Source organism: Eurytemora carolleeae, unplaced genomic scaffold (genome assembly GCF_000591075.1).
Source record: "Eurytemora carolleeae unplaced genomic scaffold, Eaff_2.0 scaffold28, whole genome shotgun sequence".
In the NCBI taxonomy this organism is placed as follows: domain Eukaryota; kingdom Metazoa; phylum Arthropoda; class Copepoda; order Calanoida; family Temoridae; genus Eurytemora; species Eurytemora carolleeae.
This window is the reverse complement of record NW_019396147.1, coordinates 16,672-31,612: the sequence shown is the minus strand read 5'-3', so window position 1 is coordinate 31,612 and position 14,941 is coordinate 16,672. Positions and strand designations below refer to the sequence as shown.

Sequence of the window (14,941 nt, the reverse complement as noted above, 5' to 3'; positions counted from 1 at the left end):
GGGCAAAAAATTGGTTTATTCTATATATATAACTAAACTATCAGAGTACTTCGCGCCCATTTCTTTATTATAAAACCTCCTATATTTCTATATTATAAAACCTCCTATATTTCTATATTATTAAAACCTCCTATATTTCTATATTATAAAACCTCCTATATTTCTTAATTATAAAACCTCCTATATTTCTATATTATAAAACCTCCTATATTTCTATATATTATAAAACCTTCAATATTTCAATATTATGAAACCTCCTATATTTCTATATTATAAAACCTTCTGTATTTCTATATTATAAGACCTCCTATATTTCTATATTATAAAACCTCATATATTTCTATATATTATAAAACCTTCAATATTTCAATATTATGAAACCTCCTATATTTCTATATTGTAAAACCTTCTGTATTTCTATATTATAAAACCTCCTATATTTCAATATTATAAAACCTCCTATACTTTAATATTATGAACCTCCTATATTTCAATATTATGAAACCTCCAATATTTCTATATTATAAATCCTTCTATATAGTTTTATTTCTATATTTGACAATATTCACTTATTTTACTTTTAATTATTTAATTTTTATTTAGCTACCTATTTTATATTTATTTACAATAAAATGCATATCAATGAAATTATTACCCTCCGATATTTGATTTTTTGTTTTTGTTTTTAAAATTAAAAATTCGACAAGTAAAACGCAAAAATTGCGCAATATTTCTTTTGTATACTTTGATGTACTGATGTTCAGGGTTTAAATTATTAACAAAAAAAGAAATAAAAAAACTGATGAACTAAGTTATTTTTTCTAAATATGTTACTCTTGAGGAAAGAGAATTGGAACGTTTTGAGTTTTGAGCAAGAAGCGTGGATTATTTTATATATGATTATTAAATCAATGTTTACTTGAGTTGGGTTAAAATAGCACGTTTTAAAACATAAAATAGGAAAAATATCAAAAGATCAAATGCCAAATGATCAAAACTCTGTAAATGATCAAAAAAGTGTACGCTGAACAGTGGGGGCAGCTACTTACTTTTTCAAAAATATTATAGAAATAGAAATGATATAGAAATGATTTTAGGCAATGCATAAATATTTCTTCTCTTTCTTCTCTTTCGTCTCTTTAACGGGTTTTGAGATAAACAATGCAGTACGATCAGTTTATATGATTTTACCCAGATTTGTTTACATTTCTAGCTTGTAGACCTAATTGAAATGTCCTGCGTTTGTACTGTATAATTTGATCTTTTAATATCTTTGCTTAAAATAGAACGCGTTACATAAAATTTGCCGGCACAACGCCGTTATTTTATACCAAACAACTTCACTTCCTATTAAATGAAAACCAAATAGATAAAAGGGCGGACTGGTAAAGGGATTAATGCTTTACCACAAACTCAAATTATCTAATTCCTATATCTTTGCAAACTGATGGTGTAAACCTTTGGTATTTCAAACTTAGTTTATTTGATCTAAAATAATTTGGTTTGGAAAAATATAGGGATTAGAAAATCAGAGTTTGTGGCAAAGACTCAATTCCTTTATCACAGCCATTTATGACATTATGCATCAATTATTGGAACCGGGACGGGACGTCCTTGAATTGGTTTGCGGCATAAGTTCATTGTTTGACCTTACCCAACCAGTTAAAATAGAATTTCAAAAGTATCAACAATCTGGATACCTGCAGTATATCACGTGAGGAAGTCCTTTCTTCTGACTCACCTAACAAATAAGTCAGTGAGAGTCTAAAATGTTAAATTAAAAAAAATATGTTTACGCAATAATGTTTTCGCAATTATTTTTTCTTAAATCTTTTTTTAAAAAAAAGAATTTAAAACAGATAGAAACATCTCCTCAAATGAAACCTAAGTGCCGAACAAAAAAATCAATTCTGCAAACCATCAATGTTAAAAATTAAGAAGACTTCCAATATTTTAAATGAATGTGCATTTTTAAAAGTGTTTTCTGGGTCAGTTTTCTGGGTCAGTTTTCTGGGTCAGTTTTTATGTGAAAATTGTTTGATTTTATAAAGTTTTGTAAATGCTTTCCAGATTAAAAATTTAAAATATGTAGTTACAAGATTTACTGTAATAATTTCGAAACAGTTCAAAACCAGAAGGTAGAAGCAGTATCTTTCTTTTTTAAAACGATCCTAAAACAATTTAAATGTAGTTATTCCTTTTTGTTTAATGCCATGGACTACTTCTAAAACAAATCTTAGTTATTAGTGAAGTTGATTGTTCTGGAACATTAGATCAAAGAAAAAGTGCAATACAGGGGATATTAGTTCCAAAACTACTCAGTGTTAGAAATGGGCCAAGTGTTATTTTTGGAACTAATTTCCCCTGCAATATCTAAACCATGAATAATATTCAATCAAACACGCACCTCTGACCCTTTAGTAAAAGTAAATTCAACCTAAAGTCAGTTCGTGTCAACCTTGTTGCACCGGCTAGTCCTATTGAGTTTCTGCTTTATTTACCCAATGTCCGGGCGACACAGTACAAACTGGGACCGGAAAGGTTGACCCGGCTCGGAAATTTAAATGTACTACGGCTGACCGTGTAAATGAAAAAAGGATGAAAGTAAACAAAAACAAAAATTACCATTTTTCTTGAGTTTTTTAACAAGACTTTTGACCGCTTTCTCGGACCATCTCTCTTCAAGATCAGATTTGAAATCAGTTTTTCTCCAACCCAGTAGCCGTTTCACTAGATAGATAGATAGATAGATAGATTGATAGATAGATACATAGATAGATAGATAGATAGATAGNTAAACTATCCGTAAGCTGTATAATCCCTAAGCTGTACGATCCTTAAACCATATAATCCCTAAACAATCCGTAAGCTGTATAATCTCTAAGCTGTAAGTGTTCTGTCCTCCCCCTGCTCCCTAGACGGGGTCGCGACGAACTAAAATTGCATATCTGAAGATGCAGTTTCAGGAAGAGAAAAGGAGGATGGTTTAGGGTTACCCGATCTTACAGATATTGATCGTTAACTAGCAATCAATTTAATCATGGAATAACGACCATTGAATCATTAAAGATTGATCATTGGGCATTGGTCGTTGACCCTCTCTTTAAAGGGGACATGACCGATATCCAACGGTAAACACTAAATCATATGTTATGGTTCATAGTGTTGAAGATATCGTCGTTTTTCAAGGTTGAAACGTAATTAATTCTAACATTTTCCTCCATATTGTTTTGAAGCAGGAATGTGCAAGTCACTACTCACTTTATAGAGTGACAAAACTTTAAAAAATCAGCCCTTGAAAACTGCCTCAAGATTTGCATCTTACCCCCAAGATATTTTCAAAATTTATAAAAGCTTTCGAAAATTAATTTAAAAATTAAAAAATATAAAAAGATTCAAAAATCTAATTTTGGATACAGTACAAGGCAACCCTGAACTTGGCGTCCTTGGAGGCTGGTTAGATAGATAGATAGTAAGTCGTCTGGAAGGATATATAGATAGAAGAACATTTGGATAGATAGATATTCGCGACCGAGGATTCCAAACTAATATAAATGTGCAAGTTGTGCTAGGGTTAGTGCAGTTTCGCAAAACGTTTCGTGCAAAAGTACGTAGTAGGGTTGGTTCGATATTTTGAAAAATATTACAGAAGACATAACGACTTATATTGACCCCCCCCCCCAAAAAAAGTGTATTTTTTTGAGATAATTTTCCATCAATAAAAAAGTGTTAAGCAGATTTGTGGTATTGTTTAAAGAGTACAAAATTGAATCTCAAACCAGGCCTGAAAGGATTTTTTTTATTAAATTTTTTTAACATAGCATAATTTTTTTCCTTTTGAACAGGATTTTTGGTTTAAATCTTAAAACAGGCCTTTAACAGTGTTCTGTATTGATTTTTTTTTTAAATCTATATATATTCTTTGCTTGTTTGTCTGTCTGTTTGTCCGTTTGTATCCAATAAACAGCTAAACCGATCGGAGTAAAAAAAATATTTTATCCGCAACTTTTTTTTGTTTTGTTTTATATTGTAGAATGAGAAGATGCCAACAGATAGAGCCACATTCCTCTAAAAATTAGAAAAAAAAGAATTCTTTTGAACTCAATCTTAAGATTAATAATTCAAATATACAATTTACGAATTTTGCTAAATAAACTTTAAAATTTGGTTTTTATAAATAGAAGTTTTACAAACAGCCAACATCAATGAAAATTGTTACCTTTCAATGTATACCAATTAGTATAAATAATTCATCAAAAAAAATTTTTTTGCAAGTTTTTGAAATTAAAAATGACTTTACAAATCTTTTAAGATATTTCCATTCAATTAACTCTCAGTTAAATAAAGATTTTAACAAAAATAGACAATATTTTCAATTTCAATTTATTTTTATGATTTAAAAGATTTTAAATGAAAGGATGTAGAGTATAAAATACTAGGATTGAACTTTATTTTGTTGCTCTGTTATCGTTTTTTTTCGTGGATTTTAAAAAATAGGATTTTAAAAAAAATCTTATAACCATAAACCTTTTTTGGGATCATGTGAGGTCCCACAAAAAATATGAATCAGATAGGTTCAGCCGTTTTGACGTTTATCGGTTACAAACATACAAAAAACAGACAAAATAACAAAACAAATTAAATATATAGATAATAAAAATTTCAATCTGACTAAAATAGTTTGTTATGTCTAAAGGCTGGGGTGGGGGGGGGGGGTTGTTCTTTTTTCACACCAAAAAATATTTGGATAAGAAAACTGCTGAGCTCCAAGAATTCCTGTTGTGTATTATTTGTTTATACTTTAAACCTGTACTTTGGCACTATAGAAAATGATAAGCTCAACTCGAGAAACAGAAAATATTTGATAATATTGGATTTGATTTTATGACAAAAAAATGCATATTAACAATACGAGGATTGTTTTCGTTTTTCTGTTTTTAGCCAATCAGGAGCGAACAACATATATCCAGTTTTTGAGAGCAAATCAGTGTCCGCTAATTTTCACAGATTTTTCTGAAAATCGTTAAAGGGATGGCTGTAAGAGTAATTTTAAGTGACCCTCCATGCAAAGATGGCAATGCCTGATTCACAACGGTACCCGGACTTAGAAGCTTTGTCTGATCAAGTATGAATTAGATATTAATGTTTATAAATTTGAATATTTTCATTTGTAAGTTCATTTGTGGACTTGCACATTTCTACAAAAGGAAAAGATAAAGGAATTATTGGAGTTAAACATTTTGTAACCTATAATAACGGCATTAACTTCAACATTATTGATCAGATTTAGTGACTTACAGTCCCTTTAACCCGTGCAGAAATATATCCAAGATGTATTTAGCGGCTTACAGTCCCTTTAACCAGTGCAGAAATATATCCAAGATGTATTTAGCTGCTGAGGTTGAACTATCCAGACAAAATGTTTGCCATATGTTTTATCTTTCCGAAAAAGACAACAAGGGAAAAGGAATGAATAAGTGAGGGGAAGGGAAGAAAGGAAGTGAGTGTTACGAAAGGAAGAAGTGAGGGGAATGGAATGAAGAAGTGAGGTAAGGGAATGAAGAAGTGAGGTAAGGGAATGAAGAAGTGAGGTAATGGAATGAAGAAGTGAGGGAAAGGAAAAGAAGACGTGAGGGGTAGGGAAGGAAGAAGTGAGGGAAAAGGAATGAAGGAGTGAGGGGCAAAGAAGAAAGGAAGCGAGTGTAACGAAAGAAAGAAGTGAGGGGAAAGGAAAGGAAGAAGTGAGGGGAAAGAAATGAATAAGTGAGGGAAATAGAAGAACGAAGTGAGGAGAAAGAGGTAGCAAGAGGGGGAAAGAATGAAAGAAGTGGTGGGGAAAGAAAAGGGAGAATGAATTCCGACAAAACATGTTTATTATCATCAATAAGTTAGTTTACCATATGAAGACTGAAGTGCCCGTTAAATTTTCAAGAACACTCCCGGAAAAAAAGATATTGAATGTTGAAAAATAATTTAGATTTTTGAAAAAAATATTCAGTTTTTTTAGTTCATGTCACGCCCCGGGTACCTATGGCTATGGGTTACCCAAAGAATTCGGCCAATTTTTTCCAACTGTTTACAGATATACAGTGGTAACCAGAAAAATCTGGAATAGAAAAACGATATAAAAGCAATACTCAAATGTAATTGCTGTTGTTACAAAGCAAAAAGTTTTACTATTAATTGGTTAAATTATTGTTTAAGCAAAATGTGCATGTTTTTATTGCACAATTACTGCGAATCATTTCATTGGACTATATAAAGGCATTAATTGAGTCTAAAAGTCGTCTTCCTATTCCAGAGTTTTTCTGGTTATCACTGTATATATATATAGAGAGTTTTAATCCAACTGATGCTTAGGTCAGACCCATGAAACATTTTGTCTTGGAAAATATATATTTAAACATGTAAAATGTATAATGAAACTAAAAAAGTTGAGCAAAGAGCTTTTTATGTATGTATCATTTTTGTACTGTAATAAGTGTTTAGATAAGAACTGGATTAATACTTTTCAATTTTCTTATCGCTATAACTCAAGTTAAGTACCACGCAACACATCCTCAAAAAGAACTAGCTGTCCTTTCCGTAATCATTTATTTGGAAAGTACTCAAACTCAGCAAGTTGTTTTTGTAAAAATATTCTGTAAAAAACATGTACAGTATGACCTTCTACAGATAATATACATATGTATGTACATAGTACGTACAGTAAGCTACCCCTATACAGTATACAGTGTATTGTACAGTAGAGTCTAAACAATTTTTTTGCACTGTCTAAAATTTTAACTTGAGTCTACACAAGGTAATAAGCAAGGAGCATGGAATAGAAGGAGATATAACTGACGCGGACCGCCCTATCATATGATTATACATGCTTTGCAGACGGTACTTCTTTGAATAAGATGTACAACTACCGCGTATACAATAGCCTATTCTGAATATTTCTTATACAAATGGAGTACCCGTCTGCAAAGCATGCATAATCATATAGTATGGCGGTCCGCGTTAGTTGTATCTCCCTTCTATTCCATACTCCTTGGTAATAATAAGACATCATAATTCTTTGAGATATAAATGTCTTCATCTTATTCTACGTTTAATGGGATTCACTAAATTATATGTAGAACCGTATATATATATGTAAGCTCACAGATTGTACAGTGTACACCCTTGGAAGTCTACACTGTACAGTGTACACAGTGTACTTCTACAGTATAAACCCTGTACTGTGTACACAATTTACAGAGCCAAAAACTTAAGGAACTTAAGGCAGGAGGGTATTGTTATGAAAACCAGTTATGGAACCCGGGCTTCACGAATGGGGTAAGGCAGTTTTGTGGATATCAATATTTTTGTTATGAAATATTAAATTATCTAGTTTCTAAATTTTTTAACCTCTTAAATCAAAATCTACACAAATGTCAAGACCCCAAAAAGGAAACTGGGGAGTTGAGTTCAACGATACTCTTTCAAATTTCGGGCACAGTACATTGTACACAGTGTAAAGTATGACTCCTGTACAGTGTACAATACGTACAGAGTTTACAGTATGTACCCTGTACACCGTACAATGTACAGCGTGTACTGTATGAACCCAGTACAGTAAACACTGTGTACAGTATGAACCCTGTACAGTAAACACAGTGTACAGTATGAACCCTGTAAGGCTGTACATGTGTACACAGTATTGACTATTGTTTACCTATTGGCGGAGTGAACGGCAACATCAGCTTTATATTCTCCCCCACACTCATTACATCCTCCCCTGCATCAAGGACCATCTTAAACAAAATTAACACTCATACAAAATGTTCATGATCTCATCAAAAATATTGCCAATTACTTCTTTTAAACTGAAGCAAGATACAAGGTTATTGGAGTTATTTAGTTGCACACGTTACATTGTGATCTTGCTAGGCTACATTTGTTGCATAAAACGTGCACACTGGATGTGGGTCATCCAGACTGGACGGTACAACGGAATGCATATACAGTGCATATTATACCGGCTCGGATCATGCTACATTTAAATTGGGGAGGTTACGGAATACGGACTCAAATGTATAAGCGAATATATTAGTAATGTATCCCCAATTTCCAAATTGACTCTGTCTTAAAAATTGGTGCTTAATTTTCATAGCTGTTTGGATCTTTGTGAATTAAACAAATTAATTTAAGAACAGGTTTCCATGAGATTTTTTTCGGTTTGGCAGCAATTTTCTCTAGGAGTCATTTACTCGTGATAATTGAATCTTTAATCCTAGTTGGGATAGGCCAATTTTCATTTAACCTGATGAAAACATAACAAAAATTTCAAATAAACAAAAAAAATTAATAATTTTTAAGCTATTGCTTATTGATTCCAAAAGTGAACATTTGGACATTCTTTTCTATATTAGATTTTTAACAATAAATAAATATTGTTTATGAAACTATTGTGTACTTTGAATTAATGGTAACTTTATGGTAAAGTGCTATAAGGTAAATATCGATAATTTTAAATTAGCTGTAAATAATTTTAATTGATTCCCAGATTTTCTTTAAAAAAAAACTTAGTTGATTTTTCTAGCAAAAATATAATTTTAAATGAAAATAATATGAAATTTTTCTTTGCTTTGTTAAAAAGCTCATTATTTCTAGAAATAGCAATTGTATCAATTCAAGTACACAAACATTTCATAATTAAAATGACATCAAGAAAAAATGTTATAAAGTTTTTTAATTTAATTTTTTTCTGTTTCTCGGATGATCTCGCCTTTTTATATTATATTCCGTCCCGAGCTTGAAACTTCTCGTTAAAGAGAAAATTATTGTCCAAAACAATGTACAGCACTGCATGGGAATGAAAAACTATATATAACTCTACCTAATATAGCTACATACAGATCAGCATAATTTCCTGCAAGTCTGAAACAGAAGAATAATTACTAATTAGATAAATTGAAAGAAGTGAGACAGAAAATTAAATAAAATCTACGAAAACAGATAAAATTATATAAATGAAAAATAATTGGCAAACCACTGCAAGCTAGATAGAAGAAGAAGTTAAAATTTAAAGGGAGTTTTCGCAAAATAACTAAAATGGGTATAGGCTTACATCGAAAAATATTCGATGGTGATTGCTACTAATCTTAATTCTATCTGTTGCGTCTAAAAGGAGAAAATTGTTAAAAACGACTCATACCGAAGAACTTAGCGTCCATACAAATTTAGAAAGTTACAATTCGTAAAAAAATTAAAATTTATTCTAAACAAATCATTCAGACCTATAATCATCGATTTTTTTTCGACGCATTTGTTTATATTTGATATTTCAAAATATTTTTGATATTGTTTTTAAAATTGATATTTGGCTTATAACTTGTTTTCACGGCTGGCGCTGGAATTTCAAAAATTCCTGGAAAATATGAAAATGTCGTCTTCATTATCAAAAATCCTTGAAACAGGAATGAATGATTTCAAAGATAACTCATAAAAAATAAAAAATATTATGAAATATAAACTATATACGAATGCGTCGAAAAAAAATAGATGATTTTAGGTTGGAATATCTGAATGATTTGTTTGGAATTAAATTGATTTTTTCTGATCCGAGTCGAATATTGCAAATTTCTTCGGTATGAGTCGTTTTTAACAATTTTCTCTTGATAGACATTTCAAATAGAAGAAAGATTAGCAGCAACCACCATCGAATATTTGTCGACGTAAGTTTTGATGTTTTTTAATATATGCTGGCTTAGGAATGTCCTTTACTCTTAGAAAAATTAGAACCAATGGAAAGTAACTGAGTTTTGACAAAAAACTCAAAGTTTCTAATCCCTATATCTTTGCAAACATTGATTTTTCAAGCTTAGATTTTTTGATCTAACAGAAATCTTAGTTGAAATTTTATAAGGTCTCCGTCATTGGGTTACAAAGATATAGGGATAGGAATTAAATTCAAATAGGGATTCAATGATAAACCCAAAGGGTGTAGTAAATGATACATTTTCCATTTTGGTCAGAAAAGAAAAAGAATTTGGTCAGAAACCCAAGGTAAATTTTAATTCGTATAGGATTTGAGTTTTTGCCACAAACTCTTATTTCTATCCTCTATATCTTTGCAAACCATTGCAGTATACCTTTAACATTTCAAACTATGAACTAAAACTAAACTAAACTAAAAGTTTGAAATATTAAAGGTTTACATCGTCAGGTTGCAAGTATATAGGTATTAGAAAATTTGAGTTCGTGGCAAAGACTCAATTTCTTTTGTAGTCTTTCCTAACATAGAACTTCCAAAAAGAAAATATGAGCTGTTCAATTTTGAATTCATGTTTTTCTTTGTTGTAAAAATCCTTAAGGGAGACAGCTTGTATCTCTTTAAAGATAAAGGTTCAAAGTTTGGTTATTATTGTTAATTGTTAATGAAAATATCTTAATTAGTTGCAAAAAGTTTACGTAAGAAAAAAAATGTTATCATAATTTTTATCTTCGTATCATCATTAATTATTATTATCATTGCTATTTTTGTGTTGCGTTAGTTGCATTTGTTGCATAAATGCGTGCTGAGAAATTTGCAAGTTTGCAAAAAAAAAACACCATTTTTTAGATTAAACACATAAAAACTCATTTTTTTAAACTTACATTTATCATTTGTTTCAAAAGAGAGATATTTATAAACTTTTTCTTTAAATAAAGTTTAGGGAACGGCAGAGTATGTGCACGACAAATTAAGGACAGATTTATAATTTATAAAAACCAGAAATGATTAAGAAAAAAGGAAAAACTGCCACAATTTCACTTGCGTATTTCTTAGATTTTCACTGGCCAGAACTGTCGATGAAAATTTGGAGGTTTTTTACATCTAAAATTTGCGAAGTTTCGGTGTTTCTATTCGTAGGGTGTACACTGCACTAGTGTGCGGGTGCCTTAAGCCGCCATGTTTAGGCTTTGTGTGTACTTACTCCAACCAGATAGATAGATACTCTTATAAAGATAGATAGATACTAGATAGATAGATACAACTTGCGGATAGAAAGATATATTCCGTGGGATGATAGATAGATAGAAAGATTATTTAGTCTAATTTAGAAAGATTGGATAATATTCATAGATAATATATTTATTGTGGCGAATTATACACTACAGATAGAAAAAGATTTATTAAAAAATTATAGATAATTTGAACCATCGGTAGTTGCACTAATATTTGTTGTTTTAACTTAACTATTGTTTTTATCATATATATCAAAAGTCTTTTAATACATTTATTATACGTGCTTAGAAAAGGTCGCTCAGGATTGTCACATTGTGTAATTTGCAATTGAATTGAAACTAATATTTCTCATAACATATTCAGGTTTAGTCACAAATTTACAAAATATAATCCCTATCTAAGCAACCCAATGTTGTAGACCTTAGATATTTCAAGCTATAAATTTTGTTAAATAAAAAAAATATTCTGAAATGTCAAAGGTTTACACCATCAGGCTGCAAAGATATAGGCATTATAATAATTTATTTTGCGACAAAGACTCATGTTCCTTCCAATCTTAGAATTGTTTTTAACATAACTCCTCTTATCAAAGAGCTCATGGCGAAACGCAACAAAATGTTTTGAATTTCTTTTATGTAAACAAATAAATATGTTGCTCTATGGTGTCTAAAACCAAAACTATATGGAGCTACAAGGTCACAAGGTCGTACCAGTAATGTTGCATACAATTTTACTTTCTCCTTCTATCTGGTCACTCCTGTATGCCGAGTCCATTAGCGCCTGATCCAATCAGGGTTCAGCCATGTGTTTGTTGTCTATTCTGAACCAATATAAATTGCATGGCGTTAACATCTATCAATCTATCCATCTCATTATCCAATTAGAGATAAATGCTTATATCGGCGCTATAACAGTAAATGGAAATATTTACTTCTACTGAAAGTATAGTGTGGTGCAGTGTGCACTGCATGTATTGTATATCCTCTAAAGAGTATTTTTTTTATTTTAATCAAAAGAAACCCAACCCATCTTCTTTTTCAACTTTTAATTGTGGCTTTATCTGTGAGCATCTTCTCTTTGTACAGTGTAATTTTTTTTATTTGTGGATTTCATAATATTTTTTTGAGCATTTTCAAAATTTTACAAGATTAAATAATTTAAGATAAAAATATTTTAAGATTACATATTTAAAGTCTGATTTGCCATAAACCTTCCCTGGGGCCACGTACGAGGCCCTACACAAAATTTGGGCCTGATCGGTTCAGCCGTTTTGACGTTTATTGGATACACACAAACAGACAGACAGACAAGCTAAATTTACAAATAGATTAACTGCTCTTAATAATTGTGCTAATGTCGTCTTCTTATTTCGTAGGTTTCAGTTTCTCACTGAAGTTAATTTTAGTAAATCAATGATTTTAGAGAATAAAGTCAAAAAGTATGCATTCATTTTAAATAGTTGTCAAAAACGTGAAACGCGATATTTTTTTCACAAAACTCAAAAAATGTTTTAACAATATCATATATATTTAATCAAATATATATAAACGCGATATGCTTTTTCAGAAAACTCATAAAAAAACTATTTAAAAAGATAAAAATATTACATGTTTTCAATATTAACTTCTCTTATTGAAGATCTATTGGAAAATGTTTCGAATTTATAAAAAACTGGCTGAAGTGCTCGGCGATTCCCATGGGATTTAAGAAACACTTGAAAAAAATTTTGAATTTTGAAAAAAAAAATTAAGTCTATGTTACTCCCGGGGTACAAAAGGGTTCCCTAAAAAAAAGTCAGCCAATTTGGTTCAGTGTTTGGCCAGCTATAGCTAACATATAAATTCTTATATATAATAGACATACATATATATGTATGATCGAAGAGCTTTATATACATAGAGATAGATAAACAAATTCTCGAATCAAACATGTAATTTCACATAAAGGAATTGAGCATTAGCCATAATCCTTTTATCTTTGAACCCCAATGTCGGAGACCTTTAATATTTTAAACTATGAATTCTGTTAGATCAAATAATCTAAGTTTGAAATATCAAAGGTTTACACCATCATCATCATCAGATTATTTGAGTACAATATGAATTACAATAATTATAATATTTTGTCTTTCATTTTTATATAATAGAAGAGAGGCGTCGGCAAGGTTATTATTATCGGAAAGTTATTTCAGAGGTGTACGCATCTTTTGTACTGCAGTTTTACTGTCTCCGGGCGGTAATGTAAACACAAGACGGATGTCTAAGCCTGACATTGGATCCATCTTAACATAAAAAATCAATGAAATATTCTGGTCATAGGAAACTTTTATGTGAATTTTCAAAATTATCAAAATTTAATGCTTTTGACCTCCTCGGATACTAAACGAACACTGATGCATCTATTCTTGTTTATAAATGCCGCCCAGAGAGAACTGGTTTTAATATGTACGCAAAGTATACGCAACTGCAATTAACTTTCCTTGCATTATAACCTTGGGCGTCGGAACAAAGAAATCTAATAAAAAAGATTCCACTCTCCCACAGAAAATTTTTTCAGTCGGGATCCGAATTTAAGACTGTAAAGTCAATGAATTTATTTGTTTGTTTTTAAAATATCAGTGACAAAGCTCAATTATTTCTTCCTGTTTTATACCTCTTGTTTTGATTTGTTTTTTCTTTAAATAATTGTGAAAGAGAAAGTTTTATAATATAGGGGCATTGCGACATAATTTTAGTAATACAAGAATGATCATTATTTATATGTTGATTGATCATGTAATGATTTAATTACTGAAATGTTTAATACGTTATGCAATGATTTATAATCAATGTCGCCAATTTTTTCATTTTTTTGTAAAACAAATGAGCAAATTTTCTGAAAAAAAATGCAATATATCTAATATATGTATAATAAGTACATTTTATATCTTTTTAATTCTGTGTGAATAAATCTTATAAACATTATTTTGTTGTCTTTATGTTTAAATGTCAATTATATTTTATTGGTAATATTACTATGAATTTTGTGAAGACGTGTGTGTGTTAATAAAATGTTAAAAGGCATATTTTGTACTTTAAATGCATGTACTAAACGATATACTCAAAAATATTTTTATATTTCATAATTTCAAGATTCTTTTTTATTCAAATGTGTAATAATTGTCCATATTTAATAATACATTGTGCAATATACGGTGATAACCAGAAAACTCTGAAAAAGGAAGACGACTTTATAGCAATACTGTGTTTTTCAGGTTAATTCACAGCAAAAACTTTTACTATAGACACTTATTAAATCACTAATTAAGTGAAATGTGTCTGTTTTCACTGTGCAATTGCTGTGTCCCAAGCTCATTGGACTATTTAAAGCCATAACTTGAGTCTTAAAATCGTCTTTCTATTACAGAGTTTTCTAGTTATGACTTTTCATGCATAAATTGTATTTTTTTTTGAATAAAGAAAGATCATTTACATTTTCATATGTTTGGTAAAAGTGACTAAAATCCCTTTTACAATTCGGTTTGAAATTATAAAGAAGCAAAAAAAATAAATTCTCAGTTATGAGATGAGATAATGTTCTATAAAAAAGATTTAAAATTTAATGTTGATCTTGAAAAATAAAAATTGCGAGGGACACCTTTAAATCCTTTTAATCAAATCTTTTAATCATTCAAAAGGAATTGAGTCTTTGCCACAAACTCGAATATTCTAATCCCTATTTTCTTTGCAACATGATGGTGTAAACCTTTGATATTTAAAATTCTAGATTATTGATCTGACAGAATGCCCGGGACTTTGGGTTGAAAAGATCCGGATAAGAAATTTGTGGCAAAGACTATATTCTTTTGTAAAGTATGTATAAATCGTTTTTACTCCCAAGGTAACTTCTAATAATGGTGTGTATTAAATTTTCCCGTCTTATATTGTTTGGGCCCAAAAGGGTGCTGAGCCCCCCCCCCCCCCC

The 14,941-nt window shown here is 30.4% G+C and overlaps 2 protein-coding genes across 2 annotated transcripts in view; one reads left to right on the top strand and one right to left on the bottom strand.

The window, feature by feature from the left end:
- LOC111696358 (mothers against decapentaplegic homolog 3) overlaps window positions 1–10,885 on the bottom strand; it is a 26,404-nt gene extending 15,519 nt beyond the window's left edge. The window contains exons 1-4 of the mRNA XM_023465950.1: window positions 10,627–10,885; window positions 8,867–8,907; window positions 7,703–7,781; window positions 2,606–2,730 (exon numbers count right to left, since the gene is read on the bottom strand). Coding sequence (XP_023321718.1) covers window positions 2,606–2,730; window positions 7,703–7,781 — 204 coding nt within the window. The 5' untranslated portion in view covers window positions 8,867–8,907; window positions 10,627–10,885. The remainder of the gene's footprint in view (window positions 1–2,605; window positions 2,731–7,702; window positions 7,782–8,866; window positions 8,908–10,626) is intronic.
- LOC111696343 (uncharacterized) overlaps window positions 7,201–14,941 on the top strand; it is a 17,941-nt gene continuing 10,200 nt past the window's right edge. The window contains exons 1-2 of the mRNA XM_023465929.1: window positions 7,201–7,212; window positions 13,128–13,131. The gene's annotated coding sequence lies outside the window, so the exon portion shown is untranslated. The remainder of the gene's footprint in view (window positions 7,213–13,127; window positions 13,132–14,941) is intronic.